The 12,495-nt window shown below is 44.7% G+C and overlaps 1 protein-coding gene across 2 annotated transcripts in view; it reads left to right on the top strand.

Moving 5' to 3' along the window:
- Nucleotides 1-12,495, top strand: part of TACR1 (tachykinin receptor 1) — a 425,704-nt gene that overhangs the window by 376,725 nt on the left and 36,484 nt on the right. For both annotated transcript variants that reach the window (XM_063932109.1, XM_063932108.1), the window contains exons 3-4: nucleotides 2,496-2,646; nucleotides 8,988-9,178. In XM_063932109.1, the coding sequence (XP_063788179.1) occupies nucleotides 2,496-2,646; nucleotides 8,988-9,178 (342 nt within the window). The remainder of the gene's footprint in view (nucleotides 1-2,495; nucleotides 2,647-8,987; nucleotides 9,179-12,495) is intronic.

The following is a 12,495-nucleotide window of genomic DNA, read 5'->3' as shown; positions in this document are numbered from 1 at the left end:
GCTACAGACCACAATTCACTTTATTCAGCTGCATTGAAACTTCTAAACATGTAAGAGAGCTTTAAACTGTTTAACACATGTACAGTATTACTCTAAAATATATGTTAGTAGTAACCTAATAATTCTTTAAGTTAATAACAATACAGGTTTGTCAAGAAGACATTTGTTTTCCTACAAACATGTACAATAACATTTACAAGCAATTTTTATTTTTTTATTTTTTTGGTTAATAGCTTTTAGTTTAAAAGCTGATTTTTTTATGATTTAAAGCAACAAACAATTATTATCTTCAAAAATCATACCCACATACATGTGTAAGGTTTTTTTTTTTTTTCCTCTTGACAAAGAAACATATGTTCAATAACATCTCCACAATAATTGTGATTTTGTGGACATTTTAATTGTGCACCACTTATTTAAAAAAAAATATATTTTCACATTAAACAATAACATAAGAAATGTTAATAATAACAAAGAAACATTATTATGTCATGTATGTAAACTTTCAACATAAAAAAAACTATTTTTTTCTTTTACCGCCTGCGTTTGTGGATTCACCAGCGGTAGTAGCTCGTCTTGTTGTTCGATGCATCCTGTCAGTAGGCATGTACAGGCAGCACAGAGTTGTGTGCATTTCTGTCACATCTACACTGGTCTGTAATGGGGCATTTTCACATAGAAAAAGTTCTGTGTCAGCTCAAGTGCTGGCTGTTTAGTGTGGGATCTAAGCATAAATGTTCTAGGCGTATCTCTTGTATCTAAAATAGGGCAACTATAGAACACTGATTTTCAGTATTGGCCAACCAAGCATACACATGGGGGGCGAGTGCACCGTAAGATGTGTACAGCTTGGCATGTGCAAAGGGAAAAAGATGCAGGTGCACTATCTCACACTAGCTCAACCTGTAATAACCAGAGGTATTTAGCATACCTCCCAACATGACCCTCTCCAGGAGGGACACAATGCTCTGCTCCTGCACTTCCCTCTTACGATATGATTGCCATCACCTGTGGTGAAACACCTTTCTTATCCAGTAACCTGTTCAACACAGGTGCTGGTAATCATACATGATGAGAAAAGTCCAGAAGCAGAGCACTGTGTCCCTCCTGGAGAGGGGTGGTCTTCAGTATGCCGGCTGTCGGGATCCCGGCGCACAGTATACCGGCGCCGGCATACCGACACTTATTCTCCCTTGTGGGGGTCCACGACCCCACTGGAGGGAGAATTAAATAGCGCGGTGAGCGTAGCGCGCCACCGTGCCCGCAGCGTGGTGAGCGCAGCGAGCCCGCAAGGGGCTCATTTGTGCTCGCCACACTGTCGGTAAGCCGGCGGTCGGGCTCCCGGCGCTGGTATGCTGGTCGCCGGGAGCCCGACCGCCGGCATACCATACTACACCCCTGGAGAGGGTCATGTTGGGAGGTATGATTTAACATAATCCTGGCCAGGGATATGAGCCTACCCACCGCACCAAGGTAGCCTCTCATTGGGTAAGTCCCTAACACTAACTACAGGGGTTCAGGTCCGGGGGGCAGGACACCCCAAAGCCACCCAGCCAGACAACCCCAGGGCACTGCAAGAGTGATACAAGTAAAGAGTTAAATAAGTAGAAGCAGCTACTGCTGCGTGTGTGAATAATGTGAAGAGTGAAAAAGAATGGTGTGAAAGTGTTCACATATATAAAACAAACTATAAGTGCCATAGTGTATTAAAATAAATGTTAGATTGCGATGCCCCGAGGGTGTCCAGCCATGGCAAGTAACAGTAAGCCATGGCAAGTCCAGTTACCCAATGAGAGGCTACCTTGGTGCGGTGGGTAAGCTCATAGCCCTGGCCAGGATTATGCTAAATGCCTCTGGTTATTACAGGTTGAGCTAGTGTGAGATAGTGCACCTGCATCTTTTACCTTTGTATATTGTATTAAGTCTCAAGCAGAGTAGCACCTCATTACCTAATTATGGTGTGCGAACTAGGCCCCCCCTTCCTTTGCAACGTGGCATGTGGGCAAATGTGTACAGTGTGGAAGCATATACTGAATGTGTATAAGAAAATATGTGTGTATGTATGTGTATATATATATATATATATATATATATAATAATCCGCATGCTGATAAAATCAGAAATGAACCAGTGCACACCATCTTCAAAAGTTTGTAAAACATCAAAAAGTGCCATCGGTCACAGCACATAAAGGTGCAAGGAAAAGGCTTAATAGTCATCAATCATCATGTGAGGTCATTACCAGCAGTCTGTAAGCTGCCCAATCAGCCTCTTTGGTGCTCTCAAGCACCTTTATCATGCCCCAATCAAAGGTGGGTAAATAATAATGTTGAAATGATATATCGCTGTACCAGCTCTCCCGCACCTGCGAGAGGTACAGTACACCTCCTTACAGGCTCAGATGATATGTATTTTATTCTATTAAAAAAATATTCTGAACATAATACCATCTTATTCAGTGCTTTTCTCATATTGACCTTGTCTTATTCCTCTAGGTATCAAGTGGCAGTCTTTTGCCTTGTATATGTACTGCCTCTGCTGATAATAGGATGTGCATACACCTTTATTGGCCTGACTCTATGGGCTAGTGAGATCCCCGGAGACTCATCAGACCGATACCACGAGCAGGTGGTAGCAAAGCGCAAGGTAAGTTATGCAAATCACTGAAATATGCCAATATATCAGCCAATGAAAGCTTGTCATAGAATGAGGTTCCCTGTCAGAGTAGCACTAGAACTGCACTCTATAGGGTTTTCAAACAGTCATTACAACATAACCTGTGTTAAATGCAGAAAGCAGAACATTTTTCTCACTCATACCCAAGTTTTTAATGTCTCATTTACTTTCTAATGAAAGGAAGAGCCCTATTTGTTAACCTACTCCAATTCCCCCTAAAATCATGCACAAACATCAGCTTCATCATGATTAAGTAACTAGCCTATTTAAAAAGATCCTAACACTGGAAAAGGCACTCCCTTTATCATTTGTGACTGAAGTCTGGTCTACAGTCATTTACCGAGCTCCGAAAAGCTTAGCTTGGCCATGATAGCTGCTGTAGCCCTGTGGAGGTATAATGGCTGGAGAGAGAATGTATGATTCCACTCAGACAGCCTCCATGCTCCTCCCCATTCAGTGATCATAAATGTGCGGCGTTAGTGCCCAGAGTGGGGGCAATATCTATTACTTTCCTCTTTGTTCCTGGCCAGGGGTTACATTCCTCCAGAACGTTTCTTATCTCTTTAAGAAATAGAATACTTTTTGGGGGCTCACTGCTACAAAGTCTATCTCAGTGATAGTAAGTCATACTATGCTCAGTAGACAACTTTCTTCTCTTAAAAAAGGTATTTAAGATGACAAATGTCTTTTAATTATTCTATAAAGAATATCTTATGGATGTGCTTTCATGAAGTGTACATTACCTGGTACTGTCTTAAACACAACTGCCCATTAAGCAAATGTCTGAACAGAAAGGTTGGGTATGGAATCTCAACCGTCAGAATGCTGGCAGCAGGATGCAGACAGTGAAAATACCTTCAATCTTTGGTAAATATTCTATGGCTAACCCCTCCCGCAGCCTAACTCTTAACTGTTCCCTTCAGCGGTCTAACCCTAACACCCCCCCCCCACACACATCCGCAACTAAACCTAACCCTCTTCTCCCATAGTCTAATCCTATACTCCCTCCCGCAGCCTGACCCTTGTATTCTGACAGACGGGATTGTCACCAGACATTACCTATATGTACAGTATCTTCTACAGGGGTGTATCTAGGGGTCCAAGCGCCCCTGGGAAAGTAAGGATCTGCACCCCCCCCCCCACACACACACACACACACACACACACACACACACTTGAAATAAGGTGTGAGTATTGGAAATGGGGCATGATCTTGTGGGGGAAGGGTGTGGTCACAATGCTACTTCCAATTCAAATTATGCCACACAGTAGTATCCCTTATTGACATTACACTGCACAGTAGTGTCTTGTATTCACGTTACACCATCCCTCCCCCCCCCCAATCCTAACCCACCTTTCCCACAGCCTGACCCTAACCCGCCTCTTCTGTGGTGCCTAACCCACCCTTCCTAATCTCCCACCCTCGCAGCCTAACCCTTACCCTCCCACCCTCGCAGCCTAACCCTTACCCTCCCACCATTGCAGCCTAACCCTTACCCTCCCACCATCGCAGCCTAACCTTTACCCTCCCACCATCGCAGCCTAACCCTTACCCTCCCACCATCGCAGCCTAACTCTAACCCTCGCAGCCTCCCCCTCCCCCGTGGCTTGCCAGTGAAGACTTTGGCACCAACTTGATCCAGATTTTGGCATTCTGCATCGCTATCTATGTTGGGATGCCAGCATCAGCATTCCGAGCAGTTTCGGGATGCTGGCGTCAGCTTTCCGACTGCCGGGATGCCAAACACCAGCATCTTGACTGCATCTCGAATGAAATGCTAATGAGATGCTGTGAGATGAACCTCAAAAGGACCCAGCCATTAACCAAACAACACCATTAGTTGGATGGTAGAAGTGTTTCCTGTTAGAAAAACACATCAGGGTGCCATCACTTTCAAGATAAAATGATCAATTATACAATTAACTGATATACATTTCCTTGAACCTGGCCTTGAAATAGGTAAGATATGTATTTTCTTTATTACACGCAACAAGTAAAAGTTTTTGCTTACTTACTACTTACTTCTAACATGCATGAAAATTGTGTAGTTTTCCAGGTAATACCGTCCCTTCTCCCAAACACTACCACTTTTTTTAATTATCTTCAATAAATAGATCTATAGCACTGTGCTTTGTAGGGAGGCCAACCCCGGGCTGTTTTTTTCAATCCTGGGATTCGGGATTGAAAAACGCTTAATCCCGGGATTGCAGTAGGGATCAGTGAAGGTTGTAGGGAGCAGCGCTGGAGGGAGGGTGTAGGTAGTGGTGCGGGAGGTAGGGAAGGTGTAGGTAGCGGTGCAGGACTCGGGAGGGAGGGTGTAGGTAGCGTCGAGGGAGGGAGGCTGTAGGGAGCACTGCACGGAGGGAGGGTGTAGGTAGCGGTCTGGGAGGGAGGGTGTAGGTCGCGGTGCAGGAGGGAGGGTGTAGGTAGCGGCGTGGGAGGGAGGGTTGGTAGCGGGAGGGAGGGAGGCTGTTAGAGAGCACTGCACGTAGGGAGAGTGGGTGTAAGTAATACTACTTACTATTAGGCGGGCGGCAACCATGGACACACTGAACGCGGCGGCATTTCAAATGAAGCGCCGTCCGCCAGCCAACCAGGGAAGCGGCCGCAGCAGTCGCTCCTGTTTGGCTGCCGCTGCTGCGGCAGCTTCCCTGATTGGCTGCTAGTCCGCCAGCTCTGATTTGCTGGCGCTACATTTGAAGTGCCGCCACGTTCAGCTTGTCCATGGCTGCCGCCCACCTAATAGTAGTAAATAGTATTACTTACACCCACCCTCCCGCACATGCGCAATGTAATACCGTGAATCCTGGGATTGGAGGCTCCAATCCCGGGATACAAATCCCGGCATTTTTGGGCCCAAATCCCGGGATCCCGCCAATCCCGATCCCGGGATTGGCCTCCCTAGTGCTATGTAACAATTGCTGTGTACCTGGTGAGAGTCTGTTACTGCTGCCGCAGCGCCGGTGTCCGTCAGCACCACACTGCACTAGTGATCAGACTAGTGTCCAGCAGCACCGCACTTGTAATCAGACTCAAAATAAACTACAGTTCCCAGCACCCTTGCTGCTGGGAGCTCCCATCAACAAGGGCTGTACTGGCATGGCCATGCCCCCTTTTTTCCTGAGACACATCCTGTGACATTCCCAAACTGCCATGTGTTAGTAGATTGCTTACGAATGATCAAATTCCTCCCAGCTTATAGGAGTGTGGCTAAAATGGGGGTGTGGTCTCAGTACAAGATGGTGTGAACTTGCACCATGCACTCTTTTCCATCACTCTGAAGGCATGCCCAACACTCTCCAAGTTGTTGGAATACCCCCATGCTTTCCCCACGCTCTTTAGTGCTGTGCGCAGGCAGAAGGACTGGGGCTACTGTATGTGATCATTAAGTTATTTAAATCATTAATTGAAATAACATCTAAGGCATTTATGAGAGGAAGGGGCAATGAGCCCGATTCAGACCTGATCGCTGCTGTTCGATTTTGCAAGGCGGGCGATTATCGATCGACTGCGCATGCGTACGGATTGTAATGGGTATGCGCGAGGCCAAACTGCGAAAGAATCTAGTGAATTTTTTGATCATTAGGCGTACGCAAGTTGACAGGAAGTGGACGTTTGGGAGTGGTAACTGGCCATTTTCTGGGAGTATCAGGAAAAACGCAGGCATGCCCAAGCGTTTTCAGGGAGAGTGTGTGACGTCAGCTCCGGCCCCGATCAGCCTGTTCTCATCGCACTATAGGAGTAAGTCCTGGGCTGCCCACAGACTGGAAAAAAACTTTTGATGGTGGGTGAGTTGCGAACAGACTTGCAGCTGACCGGTGTATACAGATTTTCACAAGGCGTACACAGACTTGTGCAAATTTGCAGAGGAGCGCTCAGGTCTGAATCTGGCCCAATGTTTGTTGCTAACTGTACCTTAATACAATCCTTTAGACTATAAGGTCTCACAAGCAGGGCTGTCCACCCTCTTGGTTCTCACCCTGAACTATCCTAGTATCCAGTGAGTTACATAGAAACATAGAAAGTGACAGCAGATAAGAAGCACTTGGCCCATCTGGTCTGCACTAAACACATGTATATACACACGCTTACTCACTGGGGCAGTGGTTCTCAAACTGTATGCCGTGGCACCCTGAGGTGCCTCAGGCCACTTGAAGGGGTGCCTTGGATTGGTGGTCCAGGACCAAATCAAATTACTTATGGTCATTGTAATAGGCAAAACCAGTGCTGGAGGCTGCCAATCATAAGATATGTGGACAAACCGTAGCAAATCCTGTCCCTAACCACACAATTGAACCTAAGGATGATATAACACAATTTACTTTCTTTAATATTTATTTCTTAATTTCTCAATAAGAAACTTTTGGCCTAGGCGTGCCATGAAAAAAAATTATAATAATCTAGGGCGCCGTGATTCAAAAAAGTTTGGGAACCACAGCATTAGGGTTAATTTGTCAGGAGCCAATTAAAATATGAGGATAATTTTTGGATTGTGAGAGGAAACTGGAGTACTCGGAAGAAACCCATGCAAGTATGGGGAGAATATACAAACTCCACACTGAGCCATGGTGAGAATCAAACCCATGACCTCAATTCTGTGAGGCAGTAATGCTGTAGTGCCCATAGCTCCCACACAGTCACTGACTCTGAGCTTTCTGTTCACCCTTCCCGGGCAAAGAGTCACATAGGGCTACTTTTAATAACGATAACTCACTTTGTTGTATAATCTATTTTTTGGGTGTTTCCTATCCCCATGTACTGTTGGTTTGAGCTCTTTTTATATTGTATTTATTGTTCATTTTATCATAACTCTCCATAGTGGCGCCATACAAATAATGCATAATAATAATTTAGTCCCAGTGTACTGGTAAAAAAAAAAAATGCATGGCCTTAATGTTTCTATAGTCTTTCTCTATTTTCTTAGAATGATTTAATACCTATTAATACTAATTCAGCAAGGAAGAAAAATATGTAAGAAATTATTACAAGTGGTTCATAAGATAAGTGTTAACTAAATGACATCCAATTCTTACTCAGCATCACAAGGAAAGGTGGAAAATAGCAATACTATGCTGTGTTGTAGAACATGAAATACAAAGAAGGATAAGGATTAAGACAAGTTAATATCTCCATTTCTCTTCTTTCAAGGATAATCCTTCAAGAATTAAGTTTTACAAACAATAATAACCTCAGTAACTGGTAAAGATGACTGCTAAAATGTAAAACAAAAAAAATTGCAATATAAAAGTATTGGTGTTATACGATTTGCTTAGAAGTTTAAACTAAAACATTACTGTAGTTTTTGGTCTTGGAGCTCACAGTGTTCTCTGGCTGCATCTATGACTTTCTGTATTAAACTTTGGGGGTCATTCCGAGTTGATCACTCGCTAGCAACTTTTTGCAGTGCTGCGATCAGATAGTCGCCGCCTATGGGGGAGTGTATCTTTGCTTTGCAATGTGCGAACGCTGTTGCAGCCGACGGCACATAAAAAGTTTTTTGCAGTTTCTGAGTAGCTTTGGACTTGCTCAGCCGCTGCGATCACTTCAGTCTTTTTGGTCCCGGAATTGACGTCAGACACCTACCCTGCAAACGCTTGGACACGCCTGTGTTTTTCTAAACTCTCCCAGATAACGGTCAGTTGACACCCATAAACGCCCTCTTTCTGCCAATCACCTTGCGATCGGCTGTGCGAATGGATTCTTTGTTAAATCCCAGCACCGATCCTCTTTGTACCCGTACGACACGCCTGCGCATTGCGGTGCATACACATGCGCAGTTTTACCGAGATTTAACCTGATCGCAGCGCTGCAAAAAGTTGCTAGCGAGCGATCAACTCGGAATGACCCCCTATGTTCACAGTGGTGTGAATGTTGAACAAATGGAACTTGTAATAGGGATCATTTATCTTTATGCCAAATAGCATATACTCACTAACCCTGTATCAAACAGATGATGGAAGACAAATTGTACAGGTTCTGCTCTTCTATGCTTGTGTTCTGTCACACATTCAATACAGAGTCCTTCATGTTTGTGTTACGTTGGGATCAGTGATCCCTATTGCAGTTTGTTAATGCTGCCACTTGGTAATTTGCTATATGTACTAAACCTTTAATAATCCAATACCTAAAGTACTATGTAGTGATGTCTGAATGATTTTGGCAATATGATACATTGCAACCACATAACTACAGTGTATTTGCTCATATGATGGGCCAGTTATATAAAATGTTGTATTGGAAATTGGTATCAGTGGTGCTTGGAAACCTTCATGTTGCACGCCAGCTTACTGTCTCTCTCTGTGTCCTGCAGGTAGTGAAGATGATGATCGTGGTTGTTTGCACCTTTGCGACTTGCTGGCTGCCATATCACATCTATTTCCTGCTGCAGACCCTCGACGACACAAACCAAAAATTCTACCAGCAGCTCTATCTGGCCATTATGTGGCTGGCGATGAGCTCCACCATGTACAACCCCATCATTTACTGTTGTCTGAATGACAGGTGAGTGCAAAATGTACAGCATGACATATCACTGAGCTCGTAGCAAGGTGACACCTGTGCCTAGGATATACAGACACACACAGATGGGCTTATTTCATACAAGGCTGCAGAGTGCACAATGTCATTCAGTAAGCCCCAGAGGTTATGTTACCGTATTTATTTGCGGACTCAGATGTGTTTGGGAGCCAGTAAAGCAGTGTATACAATATACAGTATAGAGACCTACACATTAAGGTCAAAAGAGAAATAATTAGGGCCAAATTTAACAAGTAGACATAACTCCTTTAGCATTCGCTAAAGTAGTGCTCCTATCCGTATTTAACCAATAAGCAGTAAGCTTGGCTTACCACTGTTTGTCACTGTGCCACTTATGCCATCTGTAGATGGTGATAGAGATACAGTCCCTGTTGCCTCCAATGGGTACCCAGCAACAACCTTTTTGGCTTCATTCAAGCCTTCCAGACATTGGCGAGTCCCCGCCAGGTGAAAGTATTATGCACATGACACAACAGCACGTTGCTGGCTGCGATAGGCTGTCAGCAACCGCATGCAGGATGCTGTGCCAAACTCTGCCCTTTTCTTTAAAGGGGCAGTCATTTACAAGGCTTAACCATGCCTTCTAAATGATTGCCCCTTTAAAAAAAAGTCCGGATTCAGCCAGCATCTCACACTGCCTCCGAAAGGAGAAAGTGGCAGAGCCAGAGGGGTGTAGTACGGAAGGTCGACCACATTTAGATAGACAAAGTCTAAGTCGACTAGTATTGGTAGACAGTAACTAGGTCGACAGGGATTCTAGGTCGATATGTTCTAGGTCAACAGGTCAAAAGGTCGATATGAGTTTAAAAAAAAAAATTTGGTGTAGTTTTCTCCGTACTGTGATCGGGAATCCAAATGAGTGCACCGTGTCCAAGTACCCGTGTAACAAGATATAATAGAAGCAGATATACTAAGCTGTGGAGAGAGAGAGAGACTAACAACCAATCAGATTCTGTCATTCAAAGCAGCATGTAGCATGGGTGTTAGGAGCTGATTGGTTGGTACGTTATGTCTCTGCACTTTATCTTTCTCCAAGGGTTAGTACATCTGCTGCAATAACTGCAAACTGCAGTCCACAATCATATATAAAAATAGACCATTTATTTGACAGTAATTAGTATAAACCTCTAAAAAATGAAAAAACTATACAGACCTAAAACGTATCAAAGAGCTGAATTGCTAATAACTCTGAATCAATCCAAATAAGTGCCATAAAGTGCTTTTGTCATAAATATAAATGCACAGTATTAATAATTGTGAAGATTGTCTCACAGGCTTATCTCCTAGAGAAATTGCTTTGTAGGAGGCATTTATGTTCTTTTCAAAAGATATGTGTCATACATATTAGGAGTGTTCAACAAATGTATTAAGTCATGTATTAGATACTGTAGCCAAATGTAGTGTCAGAACTGTTGGAATAGTCAGTAATTATATAAACGACGACCAATAGATACTTATGAACCAACCTCAAATGTCGACTCCTGGTAGGGGTGACTAGGATGTAATGCTTATATATGGTATTAGCAGGCAAGTAAGCCGTATAGTGCCCGGGACACTTGGGGCTATATTTACTAATGGTCATTTTTGAAATCAATAAAAATCTATCTAAATTAATGTTGTATTTCAGGGGCTATAACACACATTTACTAACTAACAATCATCCATTAGTAAATGTGTGTTTTAGGCCCTGAACCATGACATCGATTTACTGTAGATCGTTTATTAAGTCAAAATTGATAATCAACCTCTTTAGCAAATATACCCCTTATAGTCTGCTACCGGTGTGCTAGATATAGAGCAGAGTGGGAGAAGATATCCGTTGCACATAGTAGCCGGCATCGGACACAGTCGGTGAGCGTACCTGAAGTGGGACTGGACTGTACGCTGATCTTTAGGGTTTCTTCCACTCCTGGAGAATTTCTTCTGAAGAAAGAAAGAAATGCGCTAGGAATGTCCTCACTACTGATAGACTATGGGCGGGATGTATTAACATACATCGCCGCCCATCGCAGCGATGTCGATCGCATATGTACTAACATATGCGATCAACATCGCAATGCGGTGACTGGGCCCCCCCGCGATACCTGTAAGGTGGTGTGTGGGGGGTCTCAGTCACCTCCCTGGGCTCTCCTTCACCTCAGCTGCTGGGAACAAGGCAGCTAGCTGTCCCCGGCGCCTCCTCCTCCCCCCTGTACCCAGAAGGACCTCTGGCTGCGTTGCTAGGGGGAGGAGGAGATTACCTTCCGGGACCAGGGCTGCCTGGAGGAAGGTATGCCTGGGGGGAGGGGGGTTGGCGGTGGGGGCGGCGGGTTGTAGCGGCCGGCGATAAGTCCATAGGCTTAAATAGGGTATCGCCATCCAGAGATGGCGATACCTTGGGCGGCGAAAATCTGTCGGTGGGGTCTTAGTACATTTGAAAATGCTGTAAAACCCTCAAACGGGGTTTTTACCGCATTTTCCCCTTAGTACATCCCGTCCTAAATGTGGCCAGTTCCAACCTATTTCAGCTGATAGATCCATCAAACAGTCTGTGCAAATTAACTCTCCAGTGGAGACCAGGGGGATATTTATCAAAATTGGAGAGAGTTAAAGTGGAAATAAAGCACCAACCATCCAGCTCCTGATACAGATGGAGCCGCACTCATCCATTGTGGCTCCATTGCATACGTGCACTCCCAGCGTGACTAGGTGATCCGTCCGCCTAGCCCCACCGAGAGTGCACAGAAACACTTCCATTCTAGTGAATGGGGCGCAAGCACGTCACTGACGCGTGTGCACCCCAGACGCGGCAATAGGCGTGTCCAGGCACAGGCGGAGCCACGATTAGCGTGGCTCCATCTGTGTGTTTCAGGCACAGACTGTAAAATTACAGAAGCTGATTTGTTATCTCTCTCCACTTTATCTCTCTCCAGCCTTGATAAATACATCCTATAGTATCTATTTTTGTGCACACATCCAAATTGCTATTCTATCCTCACTTTCAGCTGACCCCTCTTATTCATATCCAAATCATTCGGGTTCCGCTCACTGGGAACATACACAGTCTGTCTGATGCCTGTCCCATATGATCTTTCCTATTCCTGTCTCCCTCCCTCCACGTGTGAGTAGAAACAGTGTGCCCGGCGCCACTTCCCATTAGCTGCTACACCCGCAGGCTATTTCTGAGGAGACACGGCATGTTCAGCTGGTTACTCTGCTTTACACTTAGTACAGCGGCCATTAGATCGACGGTGTTCTGGGGCCACTTCAGGTACGTTCACCGATTGTATCCAATACCGGCT

The sequence above is a fragment of the Pseudophryne corroboree genome, chromosome 6 (assembly GCF_028390025.1).
Source record: "Pseudophryne corroboree isolate aPseCor3 chromosome 6, aPseCor3.hap2, whole genome shotgun sequence".
In the NCBI taxonomy this organism is placed as follows: Eukaryota; Metazoa; Chordata; class Amphibia; order Anura; family Myobatrachidae; genus Pseudophryne; species Pseudophryne corroboree.
This window is presented reverse-complemented; position numbering and strand designations above follow the sequence as displayed.